Here is a 16,968-nt window from a genome sequence, read left to right as displayed (position 1 = left end):
TGATTACTCTAGAAGGTATCGTCAAGGTGTGCCGCGGAGATTTTCCCCTTGAAAAGATAGTTTTCTTGGTCGGCCGTGAAGCCGATGTTAATGCAAGCGTTCCGGAAAAGTCTCGATCTAAGCCGGCTCACCCTAGACCGTCCGCTGGACATTACCAAACGCGATCGATCCGTCAAGATCATTGGAGCAGCCATCGCTTTATTTAGATGCACGCCGAGTCCACTGACACCGGTAGCTCGCAATTAAACGTGAATCGAGCGAATCAGAGCCGACCACGCTGTGAATGTAATCTTGGCAATAATTCTAGCTACTCTAAAAAATCACAGGGTAGTGAATTCATTATGACATATAGGAACTACATTTAGAGGTATTTCATTTGATAGAATTGAATTGGAAGATTTATATGTTCGTTGTAATGTAAATATCTATAATTAGAACGCACGTCAGTATGGATGTATTGGGTTGCATTATATGTTAAAAATTTTAAATGCTTGTACATTTGTGTCATAACTCATTAACGTTTTCAAGGCTAATTTTTTTTTTAGAAGACAGAGATAATTGTATTTTCTGTTTGACTGTAATTTATTTTGTTAAAATCGATACAAATTTGACGATACGAAAACAGCCGAAAATAGTTGTGAAAATTTTACGAAAATAAGACAAGTTCGATGGACATTAATGTTAAATGTACCTGTATACATATGATGTAACCATATGGAAATCGTCATAAAATGCAACAAATAACATTGTTTCTTCATATCTCCATACTTATTTCATTACTACGCCAACATTTAAATAAAATAACTGTTATACTTTTCTTTAACTCATCATAAAAATTCATTCAATAGAGGATTAAGTTGGTTCACAATTCTTAGTGTATTATTTAATGAAATTTGAAGACAAATTGTATTTAATAATTAATTTACGTTACAGTTGCATTACTTTAAAATGGCTAAAATTCCATGTATTATTTAAAAATTTACTCCATTAAACTACTATTCATTAAAGATTTTGGTCTACAATCTTCTACTATCTTCCAGTATATTTAGTTAAAATATTTATTCGTGCATCATAAAATAAATGTCACATTGAAAAGAAAAATGACGAGTCTTTGTGATCAATCCAATATCTTTCTGCATGCAAATCCGCGGGATTCCGAACCTTTCGGCTTTTGAAAACGGGATCTTCGGTATTGCAAATACCTCCGCGTATCTTTGCGCAAGTAAAAGAGAAATAAAATATTTCTTCAAAATATATGAATAAAACCACAATATACGTATATAGTAGATAAATTTTCCTTCCTTTTAATATATCAATTTTTTGAAAATATAGGTTGGGGAATTTTTGTATCGATAAAATTTTCTAACAAATACTACACAGCTAAATCGAAAATAACTACACAAAACTTTAAGTTGAGAAGATTTCTTAAATAAGTATTTGTACATAATGATTTTGTTGGTATTTAAATAGTATTATCAGTGACAGATACATGTTCTTTAACAAAATTTTTAAAAAGGTGTAAGAATTTAAGGATTTAAGAAATTATTAAGCATCTCTAAATACATATTTTCCATATTAACATTTCTTTTCCATTTATAATCATGTTTCTTCCAAGAATCATTGTTCGATTTTAATTTACAATTTCCTTATATTAAAATAGATATTTCACGTATTAAAATTATAATCCGTATATTACACTATAATAAGCAGTGTTTCAAACCAGTATTTCAACCTATATCCAATTCTTATTATCGACTGATTTTCGACAAGCTTTGTCTTAAACATGAATATTTCCTTATTCAGCAGATAAGTCAGACTAAATCTGAAACATGATTAGATACATTGTACTCATGTTGCGAAGATATTACGTATTAAGGAGTATGTATATAAATAAGATGGCGTGCTTTGAATGCGTCTGATTTTCTCTTTGGAAAAAGAGAAAGAAATCGCAGACATCACCTATTTCTCAACTCGAGACACGAAACTACCCCTATGTTCCGATATCTCACGAAAGTCTCGGTGAAGTAGCTGTGTAATCTGGGTCATCGGATTCGTACGGTTTTGTTCAGCAGTATTCGCAACTCTGGGAAAAATGTAGTTATCGAGCGAAACAGGAGATTACAGTTTGTAAAATCAACAGTACTATTTATGACCTACTTGATTGGAAACGAAAAACTGAAGTTTTACTCAAATTTAAGAAATAAATACAACAATGGAACAACAGTTTCTCTTTTGCCAGGAATCATAATTTTATTATATTCCTTATCAAAGGTCGATTCACCCCTTGTCTTGTGGCATTTTTATTGATTAAACTTGCAAGCATTATTTTAGTCCTAACAATTCCTCAGTACAAACTTATATATTCATTGTAGGAGTAAACTGACTATGAAAATTAAATTTTTATAAACATGAAATGTTCTTCCAATTGATATAATAAAAATTATACTAATATTTATGAAACACAATGCAATCATTTAATATAATTTGTTCCATATTAAAAATTGTATTATAAAAATATTGGAACTTATTGTCCTAAATAAATAGAGCGTTATAAAATAACGAATTTGCAATCTTTCCTTTCTTTAAATTTGCATAAAATCTGTATACTTATTGCTACATTTTATAGTATCCTTATAACGTTTTATTCAACGCAGGGTAGAGTGAAGCGACACACCTTAGATTAGGTGCTTACTTTCCACAACATTAATCGGCGGAAACAATTGAGACTCGAGGATCCTTTGAGATCCTTGGATAACGTCATCCTCGCCATGTTACATATTTTTACAGGAGATATTTCGCTTGGGAAAACATGAACTGGAGTGTAGAGGAAGAATAAACATCTTCTATAAATTTATATTAAATCTTGTAAGATTAAAATTTATATTAAATCTCAATATGTGACCGTACAAAAATATGTATATTTTTGTCCGACCCCGATAACATATTCTGATAACGCAACGGAAATTGTTTGCAAAAATCGCAATCATGTTATAAAAACGTTATTAATCTACTACCGAAAAAAACTCCAAACACAAAACCATTAGAATTAAAATAATATAAAATATAATAAAACTATATTAAAAGTAAAAATAACTAAAATAACCAATTTTTATAATTAAAATATGAACCATTTTCAAATTATGTTATTTTAAATTAAGCGTAGAATAATTTTGAAAATAAGATATTTTATTTCTTACAGTATTTAAAATACTATTTACAAATAGTATCACATTAAAACGATACTGAAATTAATTAAACTTTATAACAAATAATTTATTTTATTTACTATTATAGTAAATAGTGTATAGCGAATTTTATTTTAAAATGTGCGTTTTTCATTAAAAATAAAATACCTATTGCAGTACATTTTTAACGACATCAGAATGGAAACGTCAATCGATGGTAGACGTTTTCTCGATGAAAACAAGACCGGACACATCATTAATCGGATAATAACGCGGATCAGATCGGTATTGAAAAATTTCATGCGAAGCTCATTGTCGGCAACGAGCCCTGTATCCGGTATTCGAGTCTAAGAAGTCTCGAGCCCGATGACGTTGCATGAATGTGCGAGTATCCGTACGTGTCGCGTTGTTGCCGCTGATGCTTCTCGCGCGCACGTGAATTCTGCGTTAATACATACATTGTTGAACCGGAAGGATCCCAGAAAAAACTACGAAATCGAGGCAATTTATTTAATAAATCAGGAACTGAAAATTCAAGATTAATACAAAAATTTTTTTAACCAGTTAATTGCGTTCGACGAATATACACGCCACCTTAAAGCTTGACATGATACTACATAATTTTTTTAACGATGAATTCTTTATTTTTTCAAATAAATATGCAATTCTTCTTCGGTTCACTTTGATCTTTCATTTAAATATATCCTAGATGCATTCATCCTGCGTTTGCCGAGTATAATCATCGTTTAATTATATTGCGCGCACAATGAGAAATTTTTCAAACTAAATTAACAGATCAATAAATGCTTGATAAATACAAATATTTTCTAAATGAGACAATTATAAAAAAGTTGATAATTGGTAAATAAATAATTCCGTTTCAATAAATTTTAAAATAGTGACTACACGTGACCCTCGATTAATGCGAAAAATCATTCCACGTGGATACATTTTACACGAAAGAAAATCGCGTAAATAGAGACTGTCGGTACAACAGAAAATAAAATATTGTAAACAAAAGTTAGTATAAGTTTTAGAAATACCTACTTATTTTGCATAGTCAGACAAAATAATAATAATAATACTTCAAAAAACAAAAGTACATTTCATTCGGTGTTATTAAATTCAGATCAAAGTTATCGTGTAAACAGTATTCTAATTTACCGTGTAAAAAAGAGACTCGCATAAAAAAATCCGCGTAAATCGAGGATCAGGTATATTCGAATAACCTCATTTGAAAGTGTCACCAAAAAGAATGCACTTGAATCTAGTACAAATTGAAATTACTACGAACATCGTCGTCTACTTGTTTAATAAAGGATTTCCGATGTAATTAAAACTGACGCAAACAATGCAGATCAATACAGGGTTCAATGCTGGATAGTTCGTGGACTAAAAAGGCAGTCAGAGTTTACGTCTTTGCTGAGCATGCTGAACGTAGGATTCAACCCAGGACAAGGCACAAAAAGCAAAAAAAATATAACGAGAAAGCCTGCAATAAAAAAAAAGAGAATCTAATGGCTCGGGCATCTACGATACTAAAAATAGATAAAAAAGAGTTTCATTCATCAATTTATTTGCAACACGCAACTGTTTGTGCCAGGTAAAAGTTTAAACACGATTTTCTCGAAACGGTGCCTTTAAAACCGGTGCCAGAAATATCTCAGAAATTACTGAACCGATTTGCGTGAAACTTTTTACTGCCGCGTACGAAACAACAGTCTTGTTCTTTTCACAGAACTTTTCTATATACGATGTTTATTTAATACGTTTACTACCAGACACATTTTTGTGCCAACTACGAACTCGTACTTTGCATAAGGAAAGTGAAATTTATTTTACGCAGAATCTTTATTGAATGTATTATTTCTCCCATAAATTATGCGTGTTTTTATATTTTTTTTTTTAATTTTTAAAAATAAAGATAAACAAAACTTTGTTTAAAGTAATTATAATGTACAGATAAACAATTTGTAAATAATGAAGAAAAATATGTTTTAGATCAAACAGTTTTGTTCATCTTTATTTTTTAAACTGAAAGAAATATAAAACCCTGCATTATTTATGGAACGACGTAATATAATGTTAGAAATATTCAAAACACGCGGCAAACTTTAAAACCTTCATTTATTTTCTATACGAAAATATATTTTTGTTTCATATCATTTTGTGTTTTAGTTTCTACATACGTTAAAACGAAATTTGTCTATTTCAAAATATATATTCCTCTTGATATAATTTATCAAATAATCATCACGCTATAACAATGGAATAATTAAATAAAGTTTATTTAAGAATTTCTTGAAATGCAGTGTGTACTCGTCAAATGTAGGACGAAAACACCTAGGTTATATTTTAATGAAGAACCAAACCAAAACAAAGAATTACATGCTTATCTAAAAAAATAAAGAATTCGTCGTTGAAAGAATTATGCATCATTTCAAGCTTTAACATGACGTGTATACTCGTCAAACGCATTTAACTGGTTAAACGAATAACCCTGTATCATTGTGTAGACCAGGTATCTGTTTTAGATGACGCCAAATCAATTCCCGCATTGAAAAATTTCATGACCAAGAACAATGTCTTGGGAAGATCGCCTCCTTTCCCTAATATCTCTTGATCGGGGTGCAGAGTATGCGGCACGAATCGAAGATCGACGCGATGCATTAATGCGGTTTTCTATGCAGCTATGTCGCGTTCACACGGTTTTCACCTAACACGAGCCGAGTATAATAGAAAATAATTTCGCAGGCTAATTAATGACTTCTTTGCAAAAGCGTTTCGCCAATGCCACCGTCGTCGACTATGGTGGCACTACAAATAGTATAACATCGAAGTCATTTTTATTGTTATTGCAAGTTTCGCATGGCCAAAAGAATATTCATCAAACTAGTTCTATCGACATAATGCAATGAACGAAATTAAAGGTTCATTTGCACCAAATACATAAAACTAGACCGATTTACGTCGTGCTTGAACTCATTTTAATGAGAAGAATCTCGACATTTCATCAATACTATGATTGAGAAGGTAAGGTTAAAATTATTGCAATTAAAATTTTCTTCATTACATGTTTATGTTTGACACGTGTGCTGTTGCTTTGAAGTTCGCGCCACAACCCCCGATTTTCGACGAACCGCGTTTATCCCGTTTCTACTCATTGTATTCATTTTCTGTCCTAGTTTACTGCAATCACGTTACACTTAACTCGAGACAGTAAGTAGTAGGGGAAGAGTAGGGATGATGCAGTGGAATTTAGTCGAGCAGATTTTGTGGAATTTAAACGGGCATCGCACGGCGCGCAACTGTGCCCTAAGAGAACAATTACAGCTGTTAGTCGATGAATAATGAACCACCATCGAGACAAGCCCGTGTCCAGAGTCGCCGAGCAATGAGGTCATTAACGCTGATCGTCGTATCACCGAATTAATCCAAGCTAGACCCCAATCATACTAATTTCAATTTTTATCCAATTATTCCGGCCTGGAACGCAGCATACGACGAACACATCGAACGAAACGCAATTAACAAGTGTAAACTGCGAGAATGTAATAAGCATATCGAATGCAAATATCGAGGAATGTAATTATTGCGAAATGATTTTAATGAAATAACGGTTACTTTAATGTTTTAAAATAGTTCATGGCAATTGTCGGTATTTTACGTGCTTGTAATTTTGCAAGTTTTAGTTTCCATTTTGGGGAAGGTACAGGTTTGATTTTAGTCATGCAATTTTGAAATGATATTCTGAAGTCACAAATGATTTCGAAAAGTATTTATGCAATCTTTAAATTTCTATTGTTGTTATAATAAAATATATATAACTCCATGTATATGTTTAAAATGTATTTATAAAACAACGTTCGTGAAGCACAAGCGAGCTGTTCATATTCGCGAGTTTTAATGAAGGAAAATGAATATTTACTGTAACCAAGAATCCAATTGTAGATTCTAAATGAACGTGTGATGGTATAAAAATCAAATGCATAAATATAATGCAAATTAAAGTTTCCGCAAAGATCTAATCATTTACTGCACAAATATAAATTAAATATAAAATAAGCAATATAAAATATAAAATGTGCTTCAAATGTAAAGTTACAAGTTTTAAATCTTAAATCGACCTTAATGGTTCATAAAACAGAGCAAGCAAATTCAAACGTAAGGAAACGTTTACGTTAATGTAAAAACAAAAATTAATATAAAAATAGGAATCGAACTCATTTCAAGAATAAAAAGTTCTTAATGAAACTGTCGATTACATTTTCCACCAAGGCATCGAGTCTCTCTGGATAATTTACACTTGTTCCACGCCGCTTAATTCCTCCCGTGCCACAATACTACAATAGTGTTCATAACTAAAAATCAAATTAACGCCACTAAAAGACGATTCTTTGCGCGGTACAAGCGACCAACCGAAGACTTATTACTTGGCAAGGTCTCGTCCTCCTTTTTCTTTCTTGTTTGCAGTCGCTTAAATTCCCGACACCTTTTTCCTTAAGAAGAACCAAAAGAACGTGGTCTTTTGTCTGGCTGAGCGCCAGTCTTGACCACCGATAACGGGGTCGCTGTCGTGCCTATATTGAATGTTTACCGCTATTATAGATTTCGCGCAAGCTGCAATGTACCAAGATTAACGGTAACGAATGGAACCCTGAATTAATGAACAATCAGAAACTTAACAAATGAATAAATGGAATGAACAGCTTCGTTGTTCAGGTATGAACTCCTTCCTTAAACCTTTCACTGTCCGTATCGGTACGACAGGTATTTTATTCGTTTGTACTAAAAATTTAAGAAAATTAATAAAGAAAAATTATAAATGGATTGGAAATTGATAATCAGAAATTGAATAAAGAAAAACTGTAAATAGATTGAAAACTGGTAATGAGAAATTGAATAACGAAAAATTGTAAGTATATTGAAAATTGATAATAGGAGATTGAATAAAGAAAAATTATTAGTTACTAATTACTTAATCTAAGATTCTTAGATAGCCCATTCGTTTATTAAAACTTATTAAAAAGTAACATAGAAATACAAATAAAACTGAATCATCTCTTATATTAATAACAAACATGACTGATTAAAATCACAGAAAAGTTAGAGTATTTTTTAAGAAATTCTGAAATTTTATTAAATAAAGGAGTTACAGCCCGTTCATCTATGTTAAGCATTTCAGAAATGCGATACACAGAGTGATTCACCTAATTGTAAGGTACATGCTCTGCGAAATATGTTTGCATGTTCAGCTGATTAGTAACCCTTTCATACTGCAAAATCGTAATAGTAATATTACTTTGCGATGAAATTATATTTATGCTACAACCTTGACATGAGAAGTATTCAAAGAATTCTGACTGCGGGTATACTGGACAAAAAACGAAGGTAAAGTTTACGTAACTGCACTCAAATTATAGTATACTCCCAGCAGGAGTTTTGACTGCAATTAAGGCTGTGTACGAAGATTTTATCAATGACGATTTATTGGAATGCTGCATGGGAAGATACACAAAAAATAATTATGGAAGTTTATACAACTTAATTTGGACACGGTTCAACAAAAATCTAAATAGCGGAAAAATTATTGTTGGTGGTATTATCGTTTGGGTGTATAATAAGGACACAATGTTATTAGTTAAAATAATGTAAGGCGTATATAAGTGCAGTTTTTTACTGGTATGAGTTTATATCGATGGTTACTGCCATAAAATGACAAATGATGAATGACAAATGACATATTGAAAACAATATGTATACCATTATTTAACCTCTAATGTGGAATTTTTTGTGTTATCGATAGTTTCCTTTAATCATAAAAAAATTATTAAACTTTTTCTCGGAAACTGTACTTAGAAATAAAATAAACACGTGTATTTGTTCTTCACGTAAGAATTTTAGAAACTGGCTATATCGAGGAATGATTTCATTTAACAATTTTCAAAAATTCTTTTTGCTTATATTTTTGTAGAAAACAGAGAGGAAATATTTTTGTTACTACAGAAGTCATTGAAAAACAGATAATGTTCACAAAACCATTACGTAAAATGAAAGCTATTGTAGAACAAAACATTTCTTCTGCAAATATTCCTAAAATTACACACTTTTAAAATCATCATTCTATTTTTATTAACAAAATTCTACTATACTATGATAGTTGCATAAATCGTACAAATTTTTACAAATGAATTGATCCGGGAAAGAATGAAAACAACGATACAAAACTGGTTCATATATCAAGACAAAGAACAGTTTGCCACTGTTACAATAAAACAAATAAAGCAATAGTGTGGTAATATAATTATAACAGAAAGTTAAATCTAAAAATATGTAACTTATGAGATCCATTACATAAATCGCATCAAAACAACGGTCACTTATGTTTCACTTAAATAACTCTCAATGAATTTGATCAACGTCATGCATGCACCCCCAAAAACTGATCACAATCAAACAAACGAAAAAACCGCAGCAATAAACGTACGAAACGCTGGCCACAAAGTACATAATAGTAGCTAATGTAATTCAAATAAGAATCAATAATCGAACAAATAAGAGAACGAGATCTCCATGAAATTTCAAATATCTCTTCTATTACTCCCATGACAATTTACCCCGGTCGAAGAAAACAAATTTCCATCCAACCCCAGTTTCTCTCTTCACAGAAACATGTATTTGTATACGGAGCCAAATTCTAGGAATGGGTGAGCCGAATGGCTGTAACAAGTTCCACCGTCTCCACCCTCGGCTTAACAAATTAACACTAGAACAACCGAGCATTTAATACGATTAATGTGTAATCCCTATAAAAATTGTAACAATAGATTACAGTTGGTATCTTCAGACATTCATTATAGCATTCACGTAAAACTATTTATTTTCTAGGACGTTTTGAATATTCAATGCTGTTAACACTAAAACTACCCGACGGGTCAAAACTATCCATTCCTGATATTTTCCTTTTGCAATTATTCAAAGATAACAGATGTTTCCTTGAAAAATAATTACAGAAATTGATTTAGCAATACGCAAACTAAATTGTAAATCAATTGAAGTCTCAATAAGTGCGTTCTTCGAGTTTCCATAGAGGAATTTCATAAAGTCAATGTAATTTCTCAGTAGTTTTAGTGTTAATATATCAATAATTGGGAAACAAAACCATCGAAAACAATCATTTTGACTGCTCCAACAGTTCTAGTATTAAATAAACGTGCAAACGCTCCGCGGTATGGGACATTATCATCGAGGAAAGTGGGTTCCCAAGAAGGCGAGGCCTCTGAAACGCGATCCCGAACAGTGGAAACGTCCGAAAGGGGTTCATTCGAAGTCGTCGTAATTAAACAGCTAATTACGAGCGTCTTACATCGCAATTCTCGGAGATCCTGAACGTCGCGCGAAAAAAGTCTCCTGTGGAGGCAAGTTCGCGGGCAGGTATTACCAAGAGGCTCGTCTCGCTCGCGCAATGAATAACCTTGCGTACAGGAAACGAACGTCGTATTCGTCATGGCGTCACAGTCAGTATAGGCTACCGTATATACGCACGAATCTTTCGAAACACGGACACGATCGTGCTCGTCCTTTTTTCCCCGCGAATAAACGTAACGAATTGCGAAACACGATTGGTTTCGACCGTAAAATCCGGACTGATGCGATGAAATCCGAACCGCGGGGAGGCGCGAAAGGATTACGACGAGATAACGGACTGAAAAATGAGGTACTTTCTGGAAATTCCTCGTTTTTTTACGGCGCCCATAAAAATGCGTACAAGAAGGAACTGATTCCGTTTCAGAAGGTAAATACGAAATGCTGAGTCGTATTTTCAAGGTCTTGTTTTCTAGAAAATTGAATTTTATGGGAACTCTCACGCGAGTTCGTGATTCTAAACCTTTATAATTTCGATAGTGTAGATGCACCGGTGGGTTTGAAATATCCGGTTCTCATATTTTACGATACTTCCCGTGTGTGATTTATCGATTGAATAATAATATTTGTTAATTGAAGAAGGTTTATTTATTAGCCTCTTGTCCTATGATCTCTTTCACAACTGTACTTGATAAAGCTACTTTATCGTTAACAATTTAGTTGAAAAAGAAAGGAATTTGATGTTTGTTTTGCTTTGACGTTTGCTCTAAAGATTGAAGATTGATTATGAACAAGTAATGTTTGATTTGTATGAAAAAAACAGCATAAGAATGTTATACCATCTGCATATTGGCTACCACGTCCAACATACAAGTTACTTCAAAGAAAGTATAACTGAAAAGACAGTTGATTCCAATAAAACTCTTCAATAAAATTGTAAGGAAGTCCAGTGAATGAATTAAAATTCTACTTAGTATATATCAAGATTTCCAACGTAAATTACGCATACAAAATGCTCGCTTGTCTCCCTCTAATCGAACTTTGACGACTTCTTTATAATGCCATCCACATCCCTACCACACCATGGGGTTAGCTTTGTAAAAGTGGAAAAATGGTGGAGTCAGTTCACCCCTCTATTTCGTCCCTACCAAAGGGGAGAAAAGCAATTAACAAATATTCTAGTACACTCATATCCAGTGCTCTGTACAATGCAATTCTAAGAGGAAAGTATACTGTATCAGAATGATTAAAAAATTTCATTCAAAGTCACTTGTCTTTTAAAAATTTCAAGACGCTTTTAGTTGCTTTAAGCATTCATGTAATTTAGTCACTTAAATAGATTCTCTACCAGAACATTCTAAACTAATTCTTAGAATGATTAAAACACTGTTTTTTTTTGTTTCGTTTAAATCGTGTTTTCATCATTTCATATGGCATTCTTTGTCTTATTTAGTAACGATCATGTAGAACGACCGGTATGATAAGGAATATTTCAAATATGTATTGAAGTAACTGGCCAAAAGTTGTATAAGAACTAATGAAGAAATACGAGAAATGAGCTTTAATAATGGAGAGACATAATCAGAAATACGTTTCCGGTGTTCCAAAACGATGCTTCTCAATCTGGCTGAATTAGCCGATTTGCTACGATAATAATCAAAGAAGAGATTATCATCGCCCCGATGGAATTCGGTAATTACCAACAATAATTACTGCACGAAATGATTCAGTAAATAATTATGTTACCGTTCAACCGTGTAAATTTCAAAAAGATCTCTTTTAATTGACTATACATACAATTGTTTTATTAACCCTTTACATACGGAAGATTTTTCGCTGCATATATTCATTTACTTTCTAGTGAAATATTGATTAGATTATTGATTATACATATATTAAATATGTAATAATACATGAATCAATAGATGGAATTATTTTATTTCAGTATTTTGTATCTAATTATATTACAAAAATGTGATATTGAATATTATATTTTAAAATTTCGCTACATCAAATCAAATACCAACTGTGAATCGTCTCTCGAGTGCAAAGGATTCATAGAAAGATTTTCAATGTGGCGCATAATACGAGAAAGCACGGTTTATTGCGGTACACCGCAAAACAAGGAAAAATCACGTTGGTTTATAAATTACTTCGGAAACTTTATAAATATAAAACAAGAAAATTAAAATTCTCAAAATTCTGAGAGTGCAATAATGTTAAGTTGAAGAAAAATTAAAAAATTTGAGAGAAAAATGTAATCAGGCATCAAATTTCGATTAAAACTGAAAAAAATAATGTTAATTTTATTGTTTCTATAACTGTATTTTAATTATCCTAAAAATAAACATTCTTCTCATTTCACTTAAATATTTTATATTCTTTTTTATATATTATAAAATTTATACTTATGAAAATAGATATTAATTTCTTTTTAAAACTAACAAAGTACTTTAAGGTCTTTCGTTTAAATAAAAATAACTGAAAATATGAGTCAAGGATATTTTTCATGTGAGATTATGAAAATTGATAATTTTAGTTGCCATTAAGAAATTTCACGGAAATTAATAATTTAGTATGCAAGGATTGATTTTATAGAAACAGTGACTATCATTTATTAATTCATATATTTAATACATTTGATTAAAATAAGACAGAAACATCATATAACAAACCTTTACAGAATATTACTACTAATATAATCATTATTTATATTATTCTGTTAGGTACAGTTAAATCTGTGTTACACATAGAATACTTCTTCTCTAATTCTCTTAATTTATTCATGAATGAATGATGAAATTAATTAGTTCATTCTTAATGAATTCATCTAATTTGTTTCTAATCTTATTACAAAATGTGTAAAGTATAGACATACATAATTACATTTAAAAACTAAAGATAATCGCAAACTTTTCAATTACAGAATGAAGATGTGAAGTATGATTTTAGACTTTAAAGTAAACTTAAAAATTTGAAGTAAACATGATTTAATTGGTGATTCTGTATTTCCCTTATTACCAATTGTATGTACTAATTATTGGTCTATTGGTTTCGTATATATGTGAATAAGTAAGGATAAAAGCATGCAGAGGTTATTATAATAACTGATTATTGCACCTATAGTTAATAGCTACTGTTCTATAATATTAACATTGCAAATGTAGAAGTGAGTCAGAGTAACATTAATCCATTATAGACTTTTTTCATAAAATTAATGGAAATTCTAATTACAATTGTATTAAGAAATTAAATTTTAGAAAATTTTCAAGCCTATTCAGCCTCTTCTTATTATGTTCATGTTAATATATTTATTATTCCAGGAAAGAGAAATTTAAGAAGTTTTATGAATATTTGTTCTTAGTTACTTTACAAATTGAAGGTACAAAATAAGATAATAATATCCTTAAACTCATTTCATTAAAGAAATCTAATACATTGATTTCTATCAACTTCTTAATTTATTATACTGAAACAGATAAAAAAATTCAATATCCTGTAAATTTAAATATAGAAACTAACTTCGGTTGAATTAAGAAATTGTATGAATGGAACACTACGTTGAAAGCTACACTACTTTCAAACAGATTACTGATGTTATGATTGTTATTATATATAATAAAAACCAAGACCTAATGTATATTAATTCATGAGATAGAATCTACATATTCATATGACAAATTCTGTTATAATTATGTCAACAAATGTTGGATAATGATATAAGGTACTGTATACTCTTTTTTCTTATTTATGATTAAGCAAATGTAACCACCTTGAACTTATGTTAATACTTTTTTGTTGTAGCTAATGAATTACAAACCTTCTCTGAATCTTTACTCTTTGGATAACGTTACGTTAACTTATCTTTACTACACAAAAATACATATCAAAGTTTTCAGCTACGAGAGTATCAAACTTATTTAATGGTATGTTTAATAACCATATATCCAAGTACATATATAATTATAATTTAATAGTCATAATATAAAGAAAATTAGTTTGTTAATGACATTTTCAATCATTGCACTCTACTTGAATCTGTTACAATAGTTCTCGATACATTGTAAAAGGGTCAAAACAGAATCGAAGTTTCATATACCTGATCCAGAACGCTCAAAGAATCCTAATCAACGAACGCTACAAAAAATGTTGGTTATAACATAAAGATTCACCCTTTAAGTCCTGAATAATCATTCTTATATTTTATTTTCATCCTGTTTAAATAATATATATGTATAATATTCATACAGTAAATAAAATTAAATAAAAAAACAAAACTAAGCATACCTAGTTGATAGCTATAGTTCAATAACGAATGTACTTCCTTCAAAGTATTTTCAGTACACAAAGGGTTAAAAGAAACATGCGTACATACCTGACGGGAATCGTAAGCGTCGGAGAAATGTTCGGATTCGGGTCCGGCGTGCTGTGGCTCGCCGGCAGGGCCCTTTCGTCGATCGTCACCCGCGTTACGATCCATTGCGTCGAAATCATGGACGACTGTACCTGGCACACCGTCACAGGTCCGATCCTCCGTCCTCGGGGCAGGTTCCACTGTTTTGCCCTTGACGAAGAGGCGCGAGATCGCACTCCACATTCAACGAAATCACAGCATCCGCGACGGTGGTAGCGACGATCCGTTCGAACGGGTCCTTGTTCTCGTCATAGCCGGCGAGACAATGTTCGTCCAGAGAATCTCACGTTTCTCCACGGTCCCGCGGACTTCTTCTCTGTCACGGTGTCATTGGGCACGCAAGCAAACCCGTTCTCAATAATTCGAACACCCTAGCACACCGTGAGGATAGCGAAGGTTAGGCGCCCGAGCGGATACCGCTGGATTTTATTCGAAGTAAGGTTAGAGTATGCGCTCGGTGAATCGCGGATCGCTACGAACTGAAATTATTCACGTTGGAACGGCACCGTTTTCGATTCCGATGTTCATCCAGCACTGTGACGCGCGCGTGCAACGTTGCCCGGAACATTCACGAAATTTAAACGGTCACAGATTACTCTTGCACGGTCCGAGCCGGAACACACCGCGGGGCTACGACACGCTAGATGTTTTGAACTTGCAGACGTGTTCCCTGGACCGAGGAATGGTGCGCGCGGTGTTGCCCGACGCCGCGCGAAATAAATACCGGTTAAAATATTGTAAAATGTTGCGAAGGACAAGCAGCGGTGAGTAAGGACCTTCGGGCTGCGTATGCCGAGGACTCTGCTATTTTGGTCGGCAACTATTGTCGCGCGAGCGTTCTACACTCGACGGGCAATGTGCGAGCTTCTCTATCGATTTTGCGAGAAACAGTGCACAAAACATGTATTGGTACAGATGCACGATCAGAGAAGCATGTCTTCTTAGGAAATTCGGAGGTAGATTTCGATTCGGCCTGTTCGGGTGGCCGTCTTCAAAGGTCAATTTTCGTGGATGGTTGTCGCAAAAATGTTATTGGCATCTATGAAAGGGGCGTACCTCGAGCGATTCTCCTTCGTTCTAATATATAATGGTTTCTATTGTTTCTCGAGTCGTGAGTTTGCGACAGTTTCTTGTTTAATTCGTGGGACTCTTTCGTGTGATTATCCTATGGTCCAGATAGTCAGGTTCTCATTGACAGCGGCACGAAAGTACATGAGATGACTACAGTCGTACACAGCACAGACTTCGCACTAGCACCACCAAAAATTCGTCGATTTCGTGTGATCGTTATTACCTACACACCCTGCGGAACACCCGAAAATTGCAATCCACTGTATCAATAACCGTGAATTCTCAAGTAAGAAACATTGTCAGCACGAAAAATCGTCATCTCGCACGAACATCAAGTCCACCGCACGTTCGCCGTCCATCGTGAAAACGATCATCGATTCGAAGCGAGATTATCGCTGAACGATACATCAAAATGGCGTTCGAGATTTGACGCCATGTTCTTGCCAATCGAGACGGTTTACGTTTGCGAGACTTTTGAACAATTGTGATTGGAATATTTGTTTTAAATTATAGAAGTGCAGCATGTGTACGCTTCTCCAAGAATTTGATCACCGGGATCTAATTTGTCATAGATAAAGAAGTTTTTGTTGATTCGGTGAGTGAACTGTCGTCGAATTTAAATATCCTGCGACCGACTGTGAACGAATCTTATTGGTCAAAACGAAATTTGGGAGATCACATGTTTTTTCGAGATTGTCGAATAAAAAGTCCTATATTAACAACTAGAATAACAATACTAAATAAAAAAATGCTCTTTTTATTCCAAATGCAGACGCATTGAGTACATTTGAAACAATTTCATAAATTTCAAATTTTACCAGAAGTAAAGAATACTTATATACTTGTACATTAAGTAATTTGTCTTGTATAATATCTAGTATGCAAATTACTAATGGATTAAGTTCAAAAATTTATTTGAATAATTGCACATAT

General features: G+C 32.7%; 1 protein-coding gene across 21 annotated transcripts in view; it reads right to left on the bottom strand.

Annotated features, from left to right (window-relative positions):
* Patronin (calmodulin-regulated spectrin-associated protein patronin) overlaps positions 1–16,458 on the bottom strand; it is a 139,504-nt gene extending 123,046 nt beyond the window's left edge. For 13 of the 21 annotated variants that reach the window (XM_031988053.2, XM_031988055.2, XM_031988054.2 and 10 more), the window contains exon 1: positions 14,926–16,458. In XM_031988053.2, the coding sequence (XP_031843913.1) occupies positions 14,926–15,147 (222 nt within the window). In that variant the 5' untranslated portion in view covers positions 15,148–16,458. The remainder of the gene's footprint in view (positions 1–14,925) is intronic. The other 8 variants (XM_031988063.2, XM_031988070.2, XM_031988076.2 and 5 more) reach the window with 1 other exon arrangement.
* Positions 16,459–16,968: the final 510 nt, after the last annotated feature.

The sequence above is a fragment of the Nomia melanderi genome, chromosome 2, assembly GCF_051020985.1.
Source record: "Nomia melanderi isolate GNS246 chromosome 2, iyNomMela1, whole genome shotgun sequence".
Classification (NCBI taxonomy): Eukaryota; Metazoa; Arthropoda; class Insecta; order Hymenoptera; family Halictidae; genus Nomia; species Nomia melanderi.
Note: the sequence above shows the minus strand (reverse complement) of the source record. Positions and strands in the feature narration are given on the sequence as shown.